The 23,301-nt window shown below is 51.5% G+C and overlaps 1 protein-coding gene across 1 annotated transcript in view; it reads right to left on the bottom strand.

Moving 5' to 3' along the window:
* Positions 1-1,193: 1,193 nt before the first annotated feature.
* The window catches only part of WNT7A (Wnt family member 7A), a 60,927-nt gene continuing 38,819 nt past the window's right edge, over positions 1,194-23,301 (bottom strand). Inside the window, exon 4 of the mRNA XM_032328557.1 lies at positions 1,194-3,659. Within this exon, the coding sequence (XP_032184448.1) occupies positions 3,180-3,659 (480 nt within the window). The 3' untranslated portion in view covers positions 1,194-3,179. The remainder of the gene's footprint in view (positions 3,660-23,301) is intronic.

Below are 23,301 nucleotides of genomic sequence, written 5' to 3'. Positions count from 1 at the left end.
GTGAGTGTGTGTGTGCACACATGTATACAAGCATATGTATGTCTGAACAACAAATAGGAACTTTACCCTCCTCAAGCCCCTCCAAGTGATTTTGCTGCTGCTGGGGTGCGCGGTGTTGATGAAAGAACTTCCCAGGAGGCACAAGTCCTGGCCTTTGTCTTGTTTCTGCTAGACTTGCTGTGAGCCCTTCTATAAAGCCCTGACTCTTTCTGGGCCTCAGTTTCTCCATCTTTAAAATGAGAGGGCTGGTCCAAACCAGAGGCTGCAAGCTGGTGGTCTAAAGGCTGAGTTCAGCTTGCAGCCTGTTCTGTCCTCATGGTGTTTGTCAAAATACCATAAAACATGGGAGATTTACTTAAAATTTTGATTCAGTCTCTTGAGATTTGGGCCTTTTTAATGTCCGTTTTATTGAAAAGTCACTTTAGGAATAAACCAAAGAGCAAAAAATACCTTTGCCTAACACAGAGCCCAATATTTCTTACCGTAAGCTGTGTTTGAAAAAATCTTATAGCTATGGAAAGGATAGTAATAATTAATATTAATAATATTTACCATTCATCTATTGCTCTGCAATTCAATGTACGATACAATCATCACTAGGAGGACCCTGTGGTGTAAATATTGTCCTATTTTACAGACAGAGAAGCTGAGGCTCAGAGCTCAGCTGAGCTGGGGACCTCTGAGAGGGAGCAGGCCCAGGGTCGGGAACTAAAAGTGGGCTGAGGGGCCAGGTGACAGGCCACCAGCTAACCTGGCAATTCTTCTAGTAGGCCTTGCTGCCCTCATGCCAGACACACTTTTCATCTGGATACTAAGGAAGGACATGGGGGTAATTTCTGGTATTTGGGGAGGCGCCGCAAAACATTCCCAATTCTCAGACACCATGAGGCCAGGAAGAGAGGGACTACAGCTTGGAAACTCTCTTTGCTCATGGTAAACTCTGGTTTTCCGGGGCAGAGATAAACTGTGACATGGGACCTAAAAGAAGCTTCTATGTATTTTCTCCTCCCTCACCTAGCCACACACTTCCTATCCACCCATCCACCCACCCACTCCCCCAACCAGATGTGCACCCATCCACTTACCCACTCCCCCATCCATCCATCCACTCACCCATCCATCCACTCGTTGCTTCACATCCCTACCCATCGTGACACCCACATAAAGAAGAAATAAATGATCCAACGGAAGATATCAACCAACCATCCAGCCATTTTATTTGTCCATGCTGTGATCCAGGCCCAGTGCTAACATTGGGGAGTTCCAGCACAGCCTAGACACCAAGGGACTCCCAGCGTGTGGGGCCATCAGGCTGTGGTCTCAGAGGTATCTGAGTTTCACCAGTGTCTGTGGGCACAGAGTTCAGAGATGCCATCTCTTGGTGGCTCAACACAATCACCAAAGGTCCCTGTGGTCGGCCTCACACCACACCTCACCCGCAAGCAGACACACCTGGGGACCAGCAGATGCACAGAAACACACCCACGTGCAACCCCCCCCCCCCCGAATCTCTCAGGCCCATGGAGAGAGACACACACAGAGTTGGGTAGTTGCAGGAGCCCACACAATGTAGGCGCCCCAGGACCCCAGAGGTGCTTGAAGATGCCAAGTCACGTGACTACCCAAGACTACCGAGGGACACACACACACATGCACACACACGCGCGCGCCTGCGCATGCACAGAAATGCAACCAGACACATATTAGAATACCCACAGCCTCTCAGAGGAGAGCTCTGCAGGTTGGCAGGCACTGGATGTAGGAGCAGAGAGGCCTTGTCCACACCTCTCTGCCAGTCTGCCCTAGGACCCTGACATCCAGGAAGCCCTGCTGAGCCCTGCTGCTCATGGGACCCCTCACCCCAGCTTTTCTGCCCCATAACTGAGGACTGTGCCTCACCTCTCAGGACACATGGCAATGGCAGGGGCATCCGGCTGGGGAACGGGCTCCCTGAGTTGATTTATGCCGTGTGGTGATTCATCAAGCCCTCTGATAGTCACCCAATGCCAAGGGCACAGGCCTGCCCCCCACATGGCTCACTATGAGCTCACTGCTCAGTGACCTTGCTCAAAAGGCCTAGGCTGGGGATCTGATTTCTGTCCCAGGTAATAACAATGACACCCCAACCCAGGCATCCAGGGGCCACTTTTGCCTGGTTGGCCAACAGAACTCGAGAACCCAGCTATGCGAGGGCCCCCATGGGAACCAGGCCTCGCAGCTCCTTACCCCAAAGCAAGTACCAGAATTAAGAAGAAGCACAGGCCATGGAATGATACAGGCAGACTCAATATAAATAAAATATTCATATAAAAATAGTCTCTTACAAAATATTCTCTCTTATCCAGTGGCTCACTTTCCAAAAGATGGAAACTGTTGGGAGTTTTATTAATATCTTTCCTCTCTCTCTGTATTCCAAACTGGATTCTTCTATTGGTGTAAGTTTGAGCTGGGGAGGACTAAAGGATGGAAATCGTAATCTGGGCGATGTCTCCAAATCTGGACCAGCTTAAATTTCTGGATAAGTAGCAGCAAACAGCAAAAAAATATAAACGTGTGTGTATATATATCTATATATGTATAAAGGACGTCTGCTTTTAAACATCTAGTGCTGGGGGTGGGTGGGGAGGTACTCGCGAAATCAACTAGTAGAAATATCTGCGTAAAGGATAGTTATTTACAGTTCTACTTGGCTCCTTGTCCTAGCAACAAAATTATCCCGCAAAGAAAGCAAGCGGTCCACTTTGATTGCAGAAAACGGATCCCGACGAGGTGGAAGGATTCTTTTTAATTAAATAAATTAATATTATTTTTTTATCAGAATAAATTGTTAAATATTGCTATATTGAGGCCCCTGGGTCCAGAGCTCCTGGTGCAAAAGGCTCTGCTCCAGCCGAGGAGGGCCCCCTCCCCTGGCGGCGTGTGGGGTGGGGCGACACAGCAGTGGGTGTGGAAGAGAACAGTCCAGGGCTCTGGGGAGATCTTTCCACCGGGTGCCTGTGGGAAACCTGGGAGAGGTTTCCCCACAGCAGAAAAGACAAGCTCAGCATTCCTCCCACGGATATCCTGGAAGAGACCCGCTGGGGTGACAGCAGCTGGGAAGCTGTCCGGTCCCCGCTGCGGTCTAACTTGCGGCTGGAGGTGCCCAGCTGGCCCCAAGGGCGACAAGCTGAGTCCCGGGCTCACTTGCACGTGTACACCTCGGTGCGCTCGCTGCAGGTGTTGCACTTGACATAACAGCACCAGTGGAACTTGCAGTTGCACTGCCACACGCGGGCATACTGGTGGGTGTTGTAGCCGCGGCCACAGCACATGAGGTCACAGCCGCTGGCCTGCGGGGCTGTCTTGTTGCAGGCGCGGCCCTGTGTGCCCACACTGCCCGTCACCGGGTCCTCCTCGCAGTAGTTGGGTGACTTCTCGATGTACACCAGGTCTGTGTCCATGGGCTTGCGGTACGACAGTGGCTTCTTGATCTTCAGGAAGGTGGGCCGCTTGTTGCGGCTGGCACGCACGGGCTCCACATGGACCGCCTCGTTGTACTTGTCCTTGAGCACGTAGCCCAGCTCCCGGAACTGCGGCAGCGTCGTCCAGCATGTCTTTGTGGTGCACGATCCGGACACGCCGTGGCACTTACACTCCAGCTTCATATTTTCCTCCAGGATCTGCAGGGGTGGGTGGGGAAGAGCACAGCACCCGTCACTGCATGCACTGGCCTGGGGTGGCCCCCAGCCCAGCCCACCCTTGCCCTGCCATGCCCAGCCTAGCTGGCTCCCGCTTTTGTGGTTCTTTGTGGTGGGGGAACTCAGACCTGGATTCAAATCCCTCTCACCGGTGCTTCTACCTGGAGCCCACTTGCTCTCCCGGTCCCTCCCAACTCCTATCTGGTGATTAGATTGGTGCTCAAATGCATTCAGGCCAGTCCAGGGCACACAGAGGGTTCTTTTTGACCTGGGCAGGTTTATTTTATTTTGTTTATTTATTTATGTAAGAGAGGGAGAGAATGAGTGAGCAAGTACAAGCAGGGGAGAGGCAGAGGTAGTGGGGGAAGCAGACTTCTGGTTGAGAAGGGAGCACCAGGAGGGACCAGATCCCAGGACCCCAGGATCATGACCTGAGCTGAAGGCAGACACTTAACCAACTGAGCTCCGCACCAGGTGCCCTTAGCCTGCACAGGTTTTAAATCATTTTTGAACCAACATTTAAAAACCAGCAGACAGACTTCCAGGTTCACTTGGTTGGTTGGTTGGTTTCTGTGTTTTGACAAATAGAAAGGGCATCTGGCAACTCTAGGATGCGATTCAAAGCATTTACTAACTGGTATGACTGAGGGCAGACCTGCTGGGTGGAGAGTTGACTACACATGGCAGCGTGACAGCCCTGCGCACCACAGCCTTTGTCAGCACTGTCACACGGCAGCGACACCTGGAGCTGCCTCCTTCACTGGCTGGTATCCCTCAACTTGCCATAGTCCCCACCTCTCCATATTGCCTCCTTGACCTCGAGCTTGTATTTTCAGAGGTCATCTGCTTGACCACTTAAGACATCTGCCAGGCACGGTGAACACCCAAAGATGGGAACCCTGGCTCTGATTTAGCCTTCCTGGGCTATGCCCCATTCCCCTGGATGTCCCTGGCAGCTTTCTCTGACCTCCAGCCTACGTGGGGTACCTCTTTTTCTGAGTTCCCAATTCCCCTCAGGCTCCCATTGCCCTAGCACTGAGACGCAGTGTTGTACGAGGAATGAAAAGCACAGAAGCTGGACCCTGGGTTTAAATCCCAGATCTAACACAAACTTGCTGTGTGCCTTCGGGCAACTTCCTTGAGTCCTCTGTGCTGCATTTTCCCCTTGTGCAAAATGGGAGTGACAATTGATATTAATTGTAATCATACAATAAAACACTTGATAGCAACAGAAAAGAATGAACTAATACACACAGGAAGAACAGATCTCTAAGACGTAATGCTGAGAGAAAGAAGTTGGATGCTGAAAAGAACATACAATGTGATTAAACAGATGTGAGGTTGAAGAACAGGGAAAGCTAATGCCTGGGTTTCATTCTTCTCTACATACTCGGACAGTGGGCCACAGATGGCCCGTAAAGCCATATTTTGCTGACCCCTGCCTTGGAATATCCATGCAAGCAAAGGAGGCAACATTTACCAAACCCCTGTGGTACTTGGTATTTAGGTTGTTATTAGGCTTTGGGATTTGTTCTTTTTAAAATCTCTTCACTCCTTCCCTTCTTTCTTCTTTCTTTTTAAAAACTATATTATAGAAGGAAGTATCTTTGGAACTAAAGCTTCTCTTCCCTTCTCATCATCTTCAGTCTGATTTTATCGCAGTCGACATTTATGAAGGTCCTACTGTGTACCAGACACTAGGGCGGGAAGGTACGAGTAAGCAGTTTCTGGGTCACAGTGTCTGAGCATTTTCATGGTCTCCATGTGGACTGTCAAATTTACTTGGCTTGTTATATAGTGAAAAAAAAAAGTGGATTAATGAGTAAATACCTAAACATTTATTAATCACCTGTACACGCACTGGGCCCATGCCTCTGTAAGTGGCATCGTTGAACTCCATGAGGTTAGTATGATTCCATTTTACAGGGGTAAAAACTGAGGCTCAGCTAAGTCCTGGAGCTGGTCTGTGGGGGCATTCAGGGGCGAGGATTTTACTGCTGAGGGCTGTGAACCAACTGCTTGAACCAACTGCCGCTTTTACTTGCTTTGTGACCTTGGAATTGTCACACCCCCTCTCTGGGCCTCAGCTGCCGTCACTGAAACATGGAATAAAGGCAATTCCATCTTTTCTGGCAAAAGTCAGGGTGCTGGAACAGAATCAGACATTCAAAAAATAGTCATTAGCTCTGCCTCTGGGCCTGGGCCAATGCCAGTGCTGGGGATACAGAGGTGGCAAGATCTGGTTCCTGTCTCCAAGAATGGGCTTGTGTTCAGGGTCCTCCCCGTCCTAAGAGCTCTGCATCCAGGAGAGGACCAGAGCTTGGGTCAGTGGTCTCACCAGGAAGGGAGCACCACCCTGTTTAAACCATGGTGTCTGTAATCCGATGAGCCAGCAATGCCACAAGCATCCAGAATGTTCAGGGACAGAGCTTTCAGCTGGCTGAATGCTCTGATTTCAGGACACCTAGTGGGACAGAGCACCTCCTGGGTGAGCAGCCCCGTCAAATAACACAGATGTCCCTTTTGGACGTCAGTGAGGATATAGTTCCTAAGAGTCCAGCCTTCCTTCCTGCCTCGGCTTGAGAAGCGTGGGAAAAGAGCACAGCTCAGGGGTGTGGCGATGCGCTTGGGGGCAGGGTTAGGCAGCAGGTTCCGGCTGACTGAGATTGCAGTGTAGTCAGACATTTCGACATGGACATGCTGGGGGATAATCAGAATGGATTCTGACGCTCCTGAAGATGCGGGGCCAGGGGGGTGTGCACACATGGCATGGCGTCTCATAACACGTGCTGACCTACGGCTCAGAAATCTCACTTCCAAGGCATATACTTGAGAGAATGAAACGCTCATGTGCACAGGAAATAGGTTCAAGGATGTTCATAGCAGCAGCATTGATGGATGTATGGAGACTGCCTAGAGTGGATTCATGGTGTCTTCGCACTGGGCGCTCTCTGTATGTCCAGCGCGGTGGGATGGATAAGCTAAGAGGCGCGCTCTTCGGGATCCTACAGGACAGTGATGATGAACAGCTATAGCAAAGCACACCAACAGAGGTCAAGCCCAGAAATACAGTGGGGAGGGCAAAAAGCAGTCGGAAAAGATGTCCCCGGGATGAATTCATGTATATCAAGTTCAAAGGTAGGCAAAAGTGAATTGTATGTTTCAAGGCCACCTACAGAGGGGGAAAGTACAATAAAAAGTAAAGAAATGAGGGTCACAAATACCAAGACAGTGGCTGTTTCTGGGCTGGGGTGTGAGGGGCTGTGGTTGACAAAGGTCACCGGGGGCACTGATGCTTTATAATCTTTCTTTTAAATAGTACGAATGTCCCATGAGCTTTTTTGCATAGAAGCTATATGTCACAATTTATAAAAATGCAGTGGGTCCAAAAGCCACTAAGCACTAAGCTCAACATCATTTGCATCAGGCAAATGCAAATCAGAATAGCCACTTCCCACCCTCTAGGATGGCTGACAGAAGAAATACAGATATGGCAAGTGTTAGCAAGAGTGTGGAGAAATGGAAACCTTGACACACCATCAGTGGGAATGTGAAATGGAGCAGCCATGTGGTTCCCCAAAATGTGAAACATAGGGTTATCATATGGCCCAGTGCTATAGACTGAATGTTTGAGTCCACCCCCAAATTCATGTGTTGAAATCCTAGTAAGAGGAGCCTCTGGGAGGTTCTTAAGTCATGAGGATGGAGCTGTCATGAATGGGATGAATGCCTTATAAAAGAGGCTCCAGAGAGACCCCATTAGGGGTTACCCTTCCACCATGTGAGGTCACAGGAAGACGGCACTGGCTTTGAACTAGAAAGAGGGCAAGATGCTGTGTGCCTTCATCTTGGACTTCCAGCCTCCATAACTGTGAGACATAAATGTCTGTTGTTTATATGTCACCCAGTCCGTGGGACTTTGTCATAGCCTCCTAAAAAGACTAAGACACCCAGCCAGCAATTCTGCTCCTAGGTATATACTCAGGAGAAATGAAAACATACGCCCATACAAAAACTTATTAACCAATGTGAACAGCAGCATTCTTCATAATCGCCAAAGAGCGGAAACAACCCAAGTGTCCATCACCTGATGAACGGATACAGAAAACATGGCACAGGCACACACAATGGAACATTATTTGGCCACAAAAACGAATGAAGTGCAGACACACGCTACAACACGGATGGACCTTGGAAGCATCACGCTCAGTGACAGAAGCCAGACCCAAATTGTATGGCTGCATTTACATGCGATGTCCAGAAGAGGCACATCTACAGAGACAGAAGGTAGATTAGCAGTTTGGGAAGAGCCTGGGGGAAATGAGTGTCTGCTGGGGGTTACAGGTTTCTCTCCGAGATAATGAAAATACTCGAAAATTATGATGGTGGAACACATCTGAGAATATGTTAAAAAAAAAAAAGCATGGAACTGTACACTTTATATGAGTGCCCTGGATGGTATGTGAATTATACCTTAATAGAGTGGGTTCTCTAAAAAAAATCCTTAAAGGTTTTAGTGGAAAAGCAATAGGTGGTATTTTTGAGGCTGTGACACCGACTGTTTGCGTTCGGCGGATGCTGGGCCAGGACCCCCAGTGCCGAGGTCAGACTCTGGGGTCAGGCTGGGTATGGCTGCTACTCCCACTTCATGGAGCCTTCCGTACACTGCCTCCCTCTTCCTGTGAGGCCACAGCTGGCCTGAGGCCATTGCAGTATTTGTGTGGGGCCCTCATCAGATGATGTCCAGCCTGTGAACCCAGCAAACTTTGCATTTTCAGAGCCCCGGTGATTGCATTATATCTGTGCTAAGCTGTGCATAATCACAGCTGCCCTGGCCAGAACTGGCCACCCAGGCGGGCATCCGGATGGGCACCCAGCCCTCTGCCTGAGGCAGGGGACAAGAGCAGAGGAAACAAGTGTGGGACAAAGCCACATTCTTTGCACCCCCTGACCCCACCCCACACCCCCGAAGACCAGGCTGGCTACCAGCTTCTTGGCTGTCTAGAGGGACTTCAGAGCTCCCTTTCCATTGGGACAGTCTGGATTGTGATCCAGGGACATGTAGGTTCTAAGGGTTTGAAGAGTCTGCAGGCTCTAAGATGATACAACCTCTTGCACCTTCCTAGAGCTTGGCACAGAGCAGGTGCCCAGGAAATGCCCAAAGGGAAATTCACCAACAGGATGCATTCAAACTATTCCATGACCAGCAGGCAGTGAGACAGAACAAACTCTCCCGAATGTTTAGGGTCTGGGAGGCCCTGCCAGGCTGGACAGAGGGGAAGTGCTGAGGATCCTGGGAGCAACTGAGATCAGGGGAGGGGCGGTCAGAGGGCTTGGAGCAGCTGCAATGGACTCATGTCAATATTTTATGACCCTGATTGCACTGGTGGGTCCCAGCTTACAGGGTAGCCACAGCAGCCTGCTTGGGGTCTGCTGTTTGGCCATCCTGGGATAGAGAGTTGCTTCGACGCAGCAGGAAAGTAACGGAGAAAATAAATCTGTGAGGTTCACGGTCTGGTGTCTCAAGAGTGTCGTCTCTGGAGAACATGGAGGTCTCCCACTTCTCACCCCACCGATGGCCTGGGATCTGAACACAGCAAGGGGCCCCAGATTAGTGGGCTGGTGGTGCCGGGGGGAGGGGGTGGCTCTTTTGGGGGAGACAAGAAGCGGCTGCAATAGGGGTTCACATTTTACCTTATAAATCCTCACTCCTGTTCCTGGCCTCCACTGGCTTCCCTGCCCACTCACAATAAAATCCCACCTCGTAGCCAACACGCAGCCACAGGTGGAGAAGAGAAGGAAATATGTTCCCCTCATCAGGTAAAACTCCTGATTTTCCTGACATTCCCTCAGAGGTGGACATTATCATCCCATTTCACAGGTGAAGCAAGTGAGGTTCAGAGAAAGGGAGGGACTTAAGCAAGACCGGAGTGTGAGTCTGTATGTCTTTCCAGACCACTCCCTGTGCTCCTGACCCTTGCTTCATGCCACAGGAGATAGTATAGGGCACTTAACCATTGCTACTGGTGACTGGCTGGTTGGGCCTGGTGGATATTGGTCATGGGACAGTATGAATGCAGCTGCCACCTCCAGTTAGGCCTGAACTGCGGAAGCCCTGTTGGGAGATTAGAGGGCAGGAGGGAACTCCTCCTGCTTGCTCCCCACCGGGACCCTCATTTTCATCTCCCTAGAAAGACACTGCATACCTGCCAAGGGCCGCTCCCTATTTCTTCCTTCCCCTCTGTCTCAGGCAGTCACTGAATAGTATTCTGTCTTTATGATTTTCCCATTTGAGACATTTCACATAAATGGCACCCTATAATAAGATGGCCTTTTGTGGGTCTAGTTTCCTTAATTCAGCACAGTGTTTTTTTTGTTTTTTTTTTTTTGTTTTTTTTTTTAAAGATTTTATTTATTTATTTGACAGACAGAGATGACAAGTAGGCAGAGAGGCAGGCAGAGAGAGAGGAGGAAGCAGGTTCCCTGCTGAGCAGAAGAGCCCGACGTGGGGCTCAATCCCAAGACCCTGAGATCATGACCTGAGCTGAAGGCAGAGGCTTTAACCCACTGAGCCACCCAGGTGCCCCAGCACAGTGTTTTTAAGGTCCCTCCATGTAACATGGTGTAGCTTGTACCAATACGTCTTTCTTTGTCATGACTGTATAATATCCCATTGTGTGGCTATGCTACATGCTGTCCCCCGTCCCTCAGTTGTTGGACAGCAGCCCCTTCCTAAACACTCTGTAATTTCCTAGTCTGAGTGCAGCCAGTGGACTGGCCATGACTGTGATGCCAGTGGCGAGACGCGGCTCCTTTGAGGTGAGCTGAGAACGAGCCCCTTCCTCTTGACTGCCAGGCCTGTCTTTGTCTACCTTTTGGATCTGGTCTCCTGTTCCTTACCCGGCTAATCTTTACTGCCATATCAGAGGCTCAACTCAACAAGTCCACCACCGGGTCTGTGCCCTCTGGGGGAGACTCATGCATGTGCCAAATGACACAGAGTACCTCACAGAGGGGGTTATCTGAAATATCGAAAGCCCAAGAGAATCAAAAGTTCCACCAATGGGGACTGGTTACATAAATTCTGACGATTCTCTAAACTGGAATGTCCTGCAGCTGTTAAAGAGAACAAGGCAGTTCTGTACTTACTAATGAGGGCTGATTGGCAAGAGACACGGGGAAGAGAACAAAGCAAGGTGCGGAAAAGTATGCAGACCACGAGCTCACTGGTGTGAGAAAGAAAAAAATACATGCACTGGTGTTAGTAAGAACACAGAATAATCTCTCTGGAAGAATGCATGAGAAATTGGTAAGAGTGGCAACTTCCGGAGAGGGTACCCAGTGCCGGGGATTTGGGGAGACAGGAGCCTTCCTTCTCATGGGGTTGTCTTTTGTACCTTTTGAACATGCTGTCATGTCAGAAAAAAGTCACCTCCTCCACGAAGCCTGCCTTGATTGTCAGTGACTCCCTCAGGTTCTTCATGGCTGTCCTGGGCTATTGATACCTGTCACCTTGGCCCTGTGAGACTGTCTACCTGTCAGCATCTCCCATCAGGCCAGTGGGTCTCTGTGGTGGACGTGGAACTATACCATTCATATGCCCCTTCAAGGGAAGTCTTGCATCCAAGCTACAGCTAGTAAGGTGCTAGCAAATTGGCTTGGGGTGGGGGGGCGGGCAGGAAAATAAGCCCTTTTGTACCTTGTGTAGTATTCGCTAATTTCTTCGGGAGCAATGTTCCTATCATGGCTGATTTTTAAGCTACAAGTGATTTAGCAATTGGCTCACAAATCCCTGGATCTTTAACACGGTGTCTGTGAGCCCACACGAGCGAGCCCCAGTGCATTATGGGGCCAGGAGTGCAATCAGCATGCAGCCCCCAGTGGAGATACTCCAGGGCCTGCCCCAGTTGCAGAACTGCAGCCTAATTGGGTGGGCTGCAGCCAGAGGCGGAGAGAGGGAGGGGTAACAGGTCTGGCCACTCTGATGGCCAGTACCTGCTTTAGAGTTCTTCCCACGGCTTTGTCTGGCCAACACTGCAGCACGAGCATTTCGGTCCAGTCCTGCTCCTCCCCTTTCCCTCGGCTGAGCCCTACTGAGTACCTGGAACCTAAAACACCATCTCAGCCTCTGCTTCTCAAGAACCCCGCCTGTGATATTCCTCGGAGATGGGGGCCAGGACATTCACCTCCACCTCCCTGGCCTCTGGCAGAGAAAGCCTGGCGTGGAGACGGTACTGACCAGTAGGAAGCAGAAAGAAGGACCTAGTGCATGTCTATCCATGTTCATTCACTGACTCATTTTGCATTGAGCACTAACTGTGTGCCATTCGGTCCATTTGGTATCACCGCCACTACCGGAGACCTGGGAAGACCCTGAGGCAGGAAGATACCATCCCTGCCTTCTCTGGGCCTGCAGATCCCAGATCCCAGCTGGAAGCAGCCATGATAGCCCTCCTGAATCTAATTATAAATTAGTGTGTTCCATGAAGGAGTGGGACAGAATGCAAAGAAAAGTTTCGACCCAAGAGTAGCTGCGCTTGGGTGCAGTTCCAGGAAGCTTCCCCCAAGAAGGCAAAGGCCGAGCTGGCAGCCAGAAAACAGGAGGGCTCAAACTTAGCCAAATTTAGCAGGATGGGGAAGGGGCATTTCAGACCAGGAAAGAGCACATGCCAAGGCCCTGAGGTAGGAGGGATGCGGCCTGTCCATGAGAGAAATGGGAAGGGGCCCGTGGCTGGCCACTCAGGGCAGGGAGGAGCCTGGATCACCCTCCAGCCAAGGCGTGCCACTAGGGGCCTTTCAGGCAAGGGAGTAGCAAGGTCCGAATGACACCTTTAGAGATCATTCCAGACAGAGCAGACATCAAGTTAGAGAAGGTCAGAGTGGCAGGATAGTGATATGGAAAGAAACCGTCCCCATCACACAAGCCAGAGACGACAGTGGCTCTGACATAGATGGAGGGGATGGGAGGGAAACATCAGCAATACTTGGTGAATGAAACGTGGGGAGATTGTTGGGGGCCCAGGGCAACTCACAGGCCTCCCATGGCTATGGACACTATGCACTGAAACAAGGAACCCAAAGAAGGACTAGGCTGGAGGAAGAGCATGTATTGAAGATATGATGGGGAAATTTCTGGCATAGTGAGTAACCCATAAGAGGGGTGTCTGGGGATGCTTTTGGTGCCACTGAAATCTGTCCCTAGTCAGCATGGGTGCCCACAGGAGAGAATGTGACTGGAGTCCCAGTCAGTATTCAGTCTCTCTCACAGACTAAAGCATGTGGTTGAAACCAGCCAGAAGTGGGGTAAACACCTATAATCTTTGGTATTAAAAAAAAATTACAAAAGCACAGGATAAGATATTCTGAGAAAAACTGAAAGCTTTACATGACCACAGGTTCATTATGAGCTAATAAGCTGCTAAAAAGCCTGAGGTCATATTAACTGAGGTCTGGTGCCCACAGTAAGGGAGGAGATTGCTATGTGATTTTCAGAACTGAGCTATGCCCTGCCAGATGGACAGAGACAGAGTATGTATAGGAAAAAGGGCTGGAGACCCCATACTGAAGTAGATGGAGCTGACCAGCCTAGAGAAGGCAGTTTCTGGTTGTTCTGGTCACTGCCCCACCTGCTCTGCAGATCTGTCCTGGGGCAGGGTGAGTGGGAGGGACAGTGTGTCCATCCAGAGGGCAGAACAGGGACTCCAGCTGGAGAGGAGTCACAGGATAGTAGATCCCTGGTCAGTGAGATGCCAGCCTTCCCCACCAAGCTGACCAGACCTGGATGGGGGTTGCTGGGGAGGTGATGAGCTCCCCGTCCTAGAGAGTGTGGTAGCAGCAGTTGGGGTCTGCAGTGGGGATGCCTGCAGAGGGTAGGGTGGGGCTACTCTCAATCTGCTTCTCTATCCCCCAACTCAGCCCCAAACCTATCTGGAGAGCAGGAAGGATTTTCTGCACTGCTGGAGGGAGAAAAATCAATCTCTTTCTGACTGGTCCCCCAGGAAGTGCCAACAATGTACCAGGTGCTGCCCAGAGCCCAGAATTACCCAGGACAGGATTCTTAGGCCTGGGAGGGGCCTTGGGAGAAACTTGGCTCCAGAAATTCCTTGATTCATAACACCAAATAGATACTATTGAAGCTGGCCTCCTGGGCCATGGCAGACTCTTGGGGCTGCCCAGAGGATCTGGGGGTGAACTTCTGGGAAGCAGAAGGGGTTCTGAGGGGAGGGAGATCAGACAGTGACCTCGAACTCCCACCCAGTCCATGCTGCGTGGCACTCCTGTGACTGGGAGCCTCTGTCACCCTCCGAAGCATTCTGAAGGCATCTAAATTGGAAAAAACCCAAAGCTGTTTCTCAGCATTGAATTCCACTGCTCCCTCTCACAGACCCTCCCACGCTGAGGCCACTGGGAAGATCGTGACACCCCCCCACAGTCCAGGAGGATATCCCACCTCAGGGTGGTTCGTGACTCCTGCCACACCCTCCCCTGGGTGTGCAGCTCCATTCCTCTCCCCATTGTCTGACCCGCCCCCCAAACCTTCAGGAGCCGCAGAAAATGGTCTTCTTCCTCAGAGCATCCTGCCCTGCCCACCAATGCCGGCAGGACTCAGCAAGCCTGGATCTCTCCTGCTTCCAGCCTTCTCTTTGTGCCTGATTTCACAAGGCTGCTGTGGCCTTCAGAGCTCTGCAAACACTGCCTCCTCAGTGAGGCATTCCCAGCCACCCACACTATGGTCATCCTGTCAGCGATGGCTCCCAGCACCTGCCAGTCATCCCTCCCAGATCCCACTGCTCACCTCCCAGTTCCTACCAGTCATTACTCCCAGGTCCCATTGCTCATTGTTCTCCGATCCCACAGCTCATTGCTCGTGGTTCACATTGCCCATTGCTCCCAGGTCCCACTGGTCATGGCCAAGGATAGGATCTTGACTCAGGCCAGTCAGGGCCAATAAGAATAAGTCCTGGGGATTCAGTGTGAAGAAAAGATAAGAACTTTTCTGGTCATTTCCCACCAGATGTGAAGAAGGAATGCAGGAACCAGAGTTATGGATAGTCATCCTGCAATCATATGGGTGTGAAGATGAAGTTAACTGGGAAAGCAGAGCTGAGAAAAAAAGAGAGTGTGATGGGTATGTGCAACTGGCTCCTAGGAATATCATCTGCATCCTGGATCAAGCTGGACCTGAATGCATTATCCCAGGACAATTCAGTTCCATGAACTGATGAATTTCCTTTGTTTTAAAGCTGGCTTGAGTAGTTTCTGTCTCCTATATCTTAAAATATCCTAACTGATACACAGCTCCCTTTATCTGTGTAGGAGAGATGCTTTTTGTAAAGCTGATAGCTAGCCCATGGGTTTTAAGTCACAGTATGCAAAGATCTGGGGGAGGTGGGGGAAGACTGGTTTGCTTGAAAGGGCCTTGGGGAGGCCAAGAACTTGAGGGCTGGAGATTGAGGTTAGCTGGGCATCTGCTTTCCTTTGATCCCTCCACTGTTGGCCAGCCTGGCTCTTCTGCTCAACGTTCCCTTACCTGTCCCTTCAGGCCTCTAGGTAATAAGAGCTCCCCGGTGTCACTGGTACCAGGTGCTGCAATAGCCCTCACAGGAGTCCCCAAATGCTGCCCACACCCTTTGAAGTAATCCCTTCATTACACTCTCTTCTCTTCCTACAACTGTGTCATCTACCAGACCCTGGCTGGGACACAGGTGGGTAAGATACACCACCTCTATGAGCCTTGGTTTTTGTTTCCTTGTTCAGTGGAACTCACCCCCTGGTGGGCGAGGCCAGGACCAAATCACCAAAGGTATAGGTGCCAGGCCAAAGGAGGCTCTCCAGACATGTGGCTGCTCTTATTCTGACCATTAAATTATTCACAGTACCATGTGACATTTTTGTGTTGGTCTTGGATAAGAGTAGGGACAATTTCTCAGGAAGAGCTCCAGGCTGGCTTCCCACCCAAGCTTCACCTCTTCCTCCCTGCAAGACTGTGAGGCCCACAAGGGCAGGAAACCACGTTCAACCCCAAGCACAGCCACTCACTTCCTTCAGCTGCTATTCTAAATTCTTCACATGAAGCAGCTCACGGAACCCGTACAGCAAGCCCCCGAGGCAGATTTCTCATCCTCATCCCCATTCTACAGGTGAGAAAGCCAAGGCACCAGGGAGTTAGGAAGTGGGGGAACTGGTCTTCTCTGGCAAGCAGTCTGCCTCCGGAGCTCTGTGGGGCAGTGGAACAGAAGGAAGGCTGAGAGCCAGGATGGCCTTGTTCCCTTAGGCTACAGACACTGGGGTGTCCACACCGGGGGTCCTCTTCCAGGATGCACACTCACCATCCCACCACCCCGGGGTGTGGCTGCTGATCCCAGAGGGCAAGTTCCTCCTAGGAGCTGCTCTCCCAGCATGGAAGCCACCTCACCCAGGGTCATGCCCCTCCTCAGGGCAACTCTAGCCAGTGACTGGTTGACGCTGGCCCTAAAGACCTGTCTCTGTGCCTCAGCTGGGGATGACTCCAAAGGGCCATTCCAGCCCCAGAGCATCTCGCGCGACCCGCTGAAGTCTCTGTTGGGGCTACAACACAGCCCACCTTCTCTCCCTTGCTTGCCAACAGATGTATCTTCCCAGAGCCCTTTCTGGAAATGCCCTGCATGTGAATTTCCACGTCGGGAGCCCTTTCTGGTGGCCTTGATCTGAGGTCGTGTGTTACTCAGTGGGCAGCTGGCTGTGGACCATGCCACCCGGAGAGCAGGTAGGAACACCGTCCCAGGAGAAAAGCCTGCAGGCTGCCAGCCCAGAATCATCACTGCCTCCCCACTTCCTGTTGCTGCTCCTCCTCCCTGCTCCTCTTGTTCCTCCTCCTTCTCCTGCTCCTTATCCCTCCCCCTGCTCCTCCCTCTCTTGCTTTTCTTCCTCCCCCTCTTATCTCTCTGCTCCTCTGCCGCCACCCCTAGCTCCCCTCCTCTTGCGTGTCAATCCATCATGGGCAGAAAGCTCCATGTCATTGAGCTGCAGCTGTATTCCTCTGGGCAACTCAGATGAAAGAGGAAAAGGCAGCTTTTTTTGGGTAAACATTTGGAGTATTTTCTTCTCAGCCACATTCTTTAAGTCATATTGGATGCACCGACTTCAAGCAAATATTCCTGTCTGCCTCAGGTGGGGACGGCAGGGGGAAAGCCAAGCGTTCCATAGAATAGAGCCCCAGGAATGCGAGCAGGTTAGCCCCTGACTGCCGGGGGGCACAGCATCCGGCCAGGGCCTCGGGACAAGGACTGTCAACCTAAACCAGAGAGAGAAGTTTCCCAGTCTAGATTGGGACCTTCTGAAAGTCAGAGCTGGCTAGGTTACAACTGTTCCAACAACCATCTATGGCTCCTTATTGTTGGGGTTAAAACCCAGTCTTTTGCCTGGCTCTCTGGGCCCCCACAAACTTGGCCTCTGCCCAACTCTGGGGACTTGAAGGAAGCCACATCTCAGGGACAAACACCCCCTCCCCCCTAGACTTGTCTCCTTCTAGGCTCCCACCCCTCCCCCAGTACACCTGTATGCCCCCGCACACAGTCACACTCCCTCAAACACACCCCATGCCTTACACGCGCATGTGTCCTCCCTATATGCACAGCCCCCAACGACCCCCACGCTGTCTACACCCTCAGTCATCACCACACACACTATCACACGCACATTCACACACACATCCTCACTCCCAGTCACACGCACACACATGCTTATATATACCATCTCACGTCACTCACCCCCGCACAGCACACGCTCATATAGCCTCTCGCCTACCTGGACACACCACACACCCTCCCATGCTCAAACACACACCTACACATGCAGAGCCCCCCACATACTCGCACACATACAACCTCCCCCCACACTCTTGCACACCTTGTACACACATTTAGAGGTCCTCACACACATGCTCGCACACATGCAACATACAAAGAACCCTCATACACATGCTTGTACATATACACACACACTTCTCACACACACTCACACGCAGCTTACACAGACTTGAGGGAACCCCATGGAGGAGGCCAGCAAATGGATTCCACTGTGCTTCCTAGCCAGGGGCCCTGGGCCAGGCCTCAGCTTTGCTTCCCCGTACACTGAGACTCCCTTAAGCCCTTCGAAGGGCTGTTGTGGGCATTTAAGGTAGAAACTCCATTTCAGAGGTGGAACAGACAAGGCCCAGCTGGGGCAAAGGCTGCTCACGGTGCCGCCTCTTAACCCCAGCCCACCTCTCCCAGGCACACTCTTGTCTGCTTCTTTCTCATGAGCTGACTCACCCAGAGGGAGCAGGATTGACCCAGAGGCAGGGGCCACCTCCCACAGGTGGGTGATGTGGACTGTGGCCAGGAGTGAGCTTAGTCAAGTGACCCCAACTATAGCCTGAGGGGCAGGAAGCCAGCAGGAGAGCACTGGAGCCCCTGAGCCATATGTTCCTCCCAACTTCTGGAGCATCAGTGAATTGGCCTTGGCATTCATTCATTTGTTCATTCGTTCATTCATTCATACATTCATTCTCTTACTAATTCATCCTTCCACTACATATGTGTTCATTTAATCCCTGCTCTGGGCCAGGCCCTGTGGTGGAAGGCCAGCTGGGCAGAAAGAGGCAAGCCCCCTGCTCTCTGGAAGCTTCCATTCTGGGGCGAAGGGAACCAGACTCAATGGTCTCACAGGCCGAGGCCAGCTCCCACCAATGTTGGCGCTGAAGGAAAGCCCACACCTGCCCCTCCTGTGACCCCAGACCCCAGCCGTTCTCCTCCCATGAATTGATGGGAAATGTTTTTGAGGCAATGGAGGAATCTAAATCAACTGGGGTAGCATATAGCCCTAAGGAACTGGTCATGTCGCTCTGGGTAATAAAGAGTATTGTTGTTATGTTTTTAAAAAATCCTTATTTATTACTGAAATAACATAATGTCTGGGGTTTGCCTTACTGAGGGGAGGTGTGGTGGACTCTACAGTAATGTTGATGGCTGTTGGCCAAATTGGGGTTGTTGTGGCTGGGGGATGGGTATGTGGGCTTCATTATACTGTTCTCCGTCCATCTAACCTCATCCTCCCCTGCTAACTCCTACCTCGCCTTCTATGCCTCTGTCCACTGAACTCCAGTTATAATGCCTTCCTTTCTGTTTCTCTAGTACACCAGGGATGCTTCTGCCTCAGGCCCCTTGCACTTGCTGTCCCGCTGCCTGGAATACTTCCCGACCCTGTCTCTATATGGCTCCCTCCCTCCCCTGACTTTTGCTCAAATCTCTCCTTTCCAAGAACACTTTCTCTGACCCCTGCCCTGATTCACCCTGTTCCCTTGGGTTAGTAAGTGACATGGCACACATTTGCTTTGTTTGGTTTCTCTTGTCTCCCACTGGAATGTAAACTGCTCAAGGACAGGGACTTGGTCTAGATTGGTGCCATGACCATAGCCGGTGCTCAGAAAATACTTGCCAAATGAATGACTGAGGAAAGGCCCAGGAATGAGGTAATGCCAGCTGCACACCCTTTCTTCCCCCGGACACCCCCCAGATGACCCGCCCCGACTCCAGCGAGAGCCATAATGGTGGAGGCTGACTAGAGTGAGGTGAGGAAATCCTCCTCCGCTGAGAACTGACATTGAGGAGGATGAGGCTGGACAGAGAGAACAGCACAGGCAAAGGCCCTGGAACAGAAGGGAGCAGAGACGCGAGGAGACACGGAGAGAGAGCCAGCCTGGCCTCCTGACGGGACTGGGGCAGAGGTGGTGGGGAAGCTTGGTGTTTGAGAAGCCCCTTCAGGTCGTCCTGTGGATGAGAGCCTGGAGGCCTGAGCAGGTGCAGAAAGAAGTAAGATGGAGGCTCAGCCAGGCAGATCCACAGATGAAAGGAAAGGAAACTCACAGAAACTAGAGGATTGCTTGGCCGTTTTCCAGAAAAGGGCTCCTGTGAACTTGCTTTGGTGGTGACTCAGTCACAGCACCTGCAGCCCTTCCTGGGCCTGGCCAGTCCTAGGAGGATGAAGAACCCGTGCTCCCAGGGCACGGCTAGTCCACACAGCCCAGCAGCCTGGTGCCTCTGCCTGTCCAGACCCTCCTCTCTTCACCCCGGGATGCAGGCGCCTGCAGGGACAACCCTGGATGTGGCGAACTTCAAAGACCCATGTTATCGAACGACAAGGACGGTGCAACAGCCACACCAGAAACGGGCATCCACACAAAACCAGCACTATTCACAGGAGCCCCCACGTGTCCCTCCGCTGACCAGATATGTAGAAAGGGGCATATTTGTACAAAGGAATATTATTCAGCCATAAAAAGGAATGGAGTACTGAGAGAGGCTCAACATGGATGGTCCCTGAAAACATGGTCCTAAGTGAAAGAAGCCAGACGCAAAGGATCACCTCGTGTATGATTCCATTATATGAGTTGGCAAATCCACAGAGAAAGAAAAAAGCAGATTAACAGTTGCCTGGGGGAACCAGGAGTGGGAACTAACTGTTCATTGTTAACAGGTATGTGGTTTCTTTGTGGGGTGAGATGAGGAAAATACCCTAAAATTGTTACAGTGAGAGTGAGAGTGCGACTCTGTGAATCCCTTCTGTGCGCGCTTAATGACAGATCTTTCTGAACCCCACGGTGGCCGGGCCACCTCAGGACCTTGGAGGCTGCTCTTCCTCTGCCTGTGACACACTTCCTCCAGTTCCTCAGCTCCAGCTCTGCTCCTCAAAGCAACCCTCGCTTGACAGCCTTTCCATGGTGCCCCACGCATTCTCCCCAGGGTAACCCCCGGTCATAGAATCCCGTTAACATCCTCCCAAGCCCTTGGGGCACTTGAAGATGATCACTTTGCCTTTCCCCTCCCTGCCTAAGCTCCAGAAGAGCATGGCTTTCATCTGTCTTGTTCAGGAAGCATCTAGAAGAGGCTTGTCTCACCAGAGATGCTCAGCAGCATTTGAATGCAATTCAGGAGGGACAGAGTGAGCATAAGAACGAGTTCATCCTGGATCAGGGGCCCTGCCAGCCATTTCCTTCATGGCGGGATCTCGCAGAAGAGGTCCTGACTCAGGCTGACACCCCAGGGAGGGGCTTTGTGACAGGGGACGTAAGGGATGGGTGCTCTGGGACAGAGGAAAGACCCAGGAATGAGGTCATGCTGGCTACACACCCTCTCTGCCCCCGGACACCCCCCAGATGACCCGCCCTGACTCCAGTGAGGCCCTGCTTGCGTGGTGACCAGGTACCAATAAAGCCCTTTGAACCCTCATCCCAGAACAGAAGTTCCCTTTGTGCTAGTGTCCAGGCACAGGAGCTGGTATCTGCGAGGGTGGACTATCCTGGCCCGAGGTTCCATGTTGCCCCACACGTCCCAGAGGACAGGGGCACAGGGACACCTCCCCCTGAGATAGGCTTTTTCCTGCCCCGATGGAGTCAGGTTTTTTTCCAGCCGGGCAACTAGGAAAAACACCCTGGGTTATCTCTGTGCTCAGCGGTTTCCAGAAAGGTGGGGTGGGGCCTCCTGGGGGGAGGGGGGGCCATCGTCGAGGAGTAAACTGTTCTCAAGCTACAAGGAGCTGCCCCCTGGAGCCGAGACCCAAGGGCTCAGAGGGACCTGGGGTTTGGTGCCAGTCCTGCCACCGAGAGCTGTGTCGCTTCTGGGCGCTGTTCTCCCGGCCATCTCTGAGGCTCCGACAGTACTCTGTGGGCCAGCCCTGTGTGTTTGGAGGAGTGTGAGCGAACCTTGGAAGCTGTGTCACACCAAAGGAACTGAAGCATCGTACTGCAGAGAGAGGAGTCTTCAAAGTCCTGACTGGGAGCCCTAACTCAGCTGCCACCTGGCTGGGCGCCCACGGGAATATCACTTGACCTCTCTGAGCCAGGTTCTTCAACAAGGAAACTGGGGGTTAAGAACAACAAGAGATGCCATCTCAAGGCTGCTAACTGACTCAGAGTAGGTGTGGTGCCTGCCTTATAGGAGGGAGCTGGAGGGCTTCAAGGGGACCTGGTTGGGGCCGCCAAATTTCTGCAGAGGAGGCCAATGAGCCTGATGACCTGGGGAGCAAAGGTGGATCTTCCTAGTTGTTTGGGAGGGGCAGCTCCCAACTGAAAGCCTGCAAGATGGGAATGGACTTGGAGGGAGAGGGCTCCCTCTCACCAGAGGTATGCAAGCCAGATTTAAATCTGCACCAACCGAAAAGGGAACCCCCCACCACAGGAACGTTCGAACTGTGACTAGTCTGAATTGAGATGTGCTCTAAGTATGAAGCAAATGCCAAGATTTCCAAGACTTACTATGGGGGGAAAAATAACGTAAAGTATCTCAGTATGCTCAGGTCAATTACATACTGAAATGACAATATTTAAGGTATATTAGATTAAGTGAGTATGTTAAGCTTCATGTTCCCTTTTTAACCTTTCTGGTGGGGCTACTAGAAAATTTAAATTAAATGCACGGCTCATATGAATATCTTTGGGATGGCTAGTTAGGATCCTTGCTGCTTAAAATGTGGTCCCAGGGTGGGGGGAAGAGTGGTCCCAGGACCAAGAGCATGGCCTCAGGGGAGCTTGTTGGAAAGACAGATTCTCAGGCCCCATCCCAGAACCTACAGACTAGGAGAATGACTTTCCACATGCCCCCAGGCGATCTGCATATTTAAATTTGAGACACCTTGCTTGGGGGCCTCGGGGATCCCCCCTTCAGGTAGGGAGTTGGAGTCAGTGACCTGAAGTCCAGCCTGTACTATGTGAAATATTAATTGATGTCTTTGTCCCTGAGTCATATACTTGGTCCATCGTGTCCTTTAAGCCCCACTTTCTCATGCCAGGAAGCAAAAATCCTTTTAAGAGAGAAGGGCAGCTTCATGAGGGACTAGTCTCTCTTAGAAATGAACAGGATCAGGGACTACACCATTGGTTGGCATCCTAACTTTTTAAAGGTTGGGATAATAATCTCAGAAAATAACTGAAATGTTACGTGTCAAAAAACAAAAACAAAAACAAAAACACCAAACCAACCAAAACCCCCCCCAAAGTAACCAGCTCCCCCTAAATTCCTCCCTCTTTTTCTCTCTGAAAACTTGGCCCACAGGCATTAAATGGCACTAAATATAGAAATGGTAAGCAAGTAAATCAGTTAGAGGTGCCACAGGTTTGCCCAGGGCCTGTTTCACGGTTGAGTTGTAAACCATTGAGAGCTGAGCGCTGTAATTAAAATGCTGACAGCCTCCCAACTGCCAGCAGGCTAGGAGGGAGCAGGCTGGGAACCCAGGGAAGGGAGCAGGGAGTATGATGCCTCTCCAAAGGCACATCAGCCCAGGTTCAAAGTCCACCATTGGCTTTCCAGGACGCAACCAAACCCACATTCCCCACCTCACCCCGGGGCTGGAGGTGATGTGCCCTCTCTCTTCCCAGCCCCACTGCCAGACACACCACATGACTTCATCTCCTCCCCCAACCCCTCTTGCTCAGGGAGAGGCCTTGACCTCAGGCTCTTGTGCCCACTGTTCCCTGGGTCTCAAATGCTGTTCCCCACATGGCTCACTTCTCACTTCCTGCTCAGAACTCACCTTCTCAGACTACCCAAGATAAAATGCGTCCTCCCCTGTCCTCCCTGTCTTCTTACCATGCTCGATTTTCTCATTATAG

The sequence above is a fragment of the Mustela erminea genome, chromosome 1 (assembly GCF_009829155.1).
Source record: "Mustela erminea isolate mMusErm1 chromosome 1, mMusErm1.Pri, whole genome shotgun sequence".
In the NCBI taxonomy this organism is placed as follows: Eukaryota; Metazoa; Chordata; class Mammalia; order Carnivora; family Mustelidae; genus Mustela; species Mustela erminea.
Note: the sequence above shows the minus strand (reverse complement) of the source record. Positions and strands in the feature narration are given on the sequence as shown.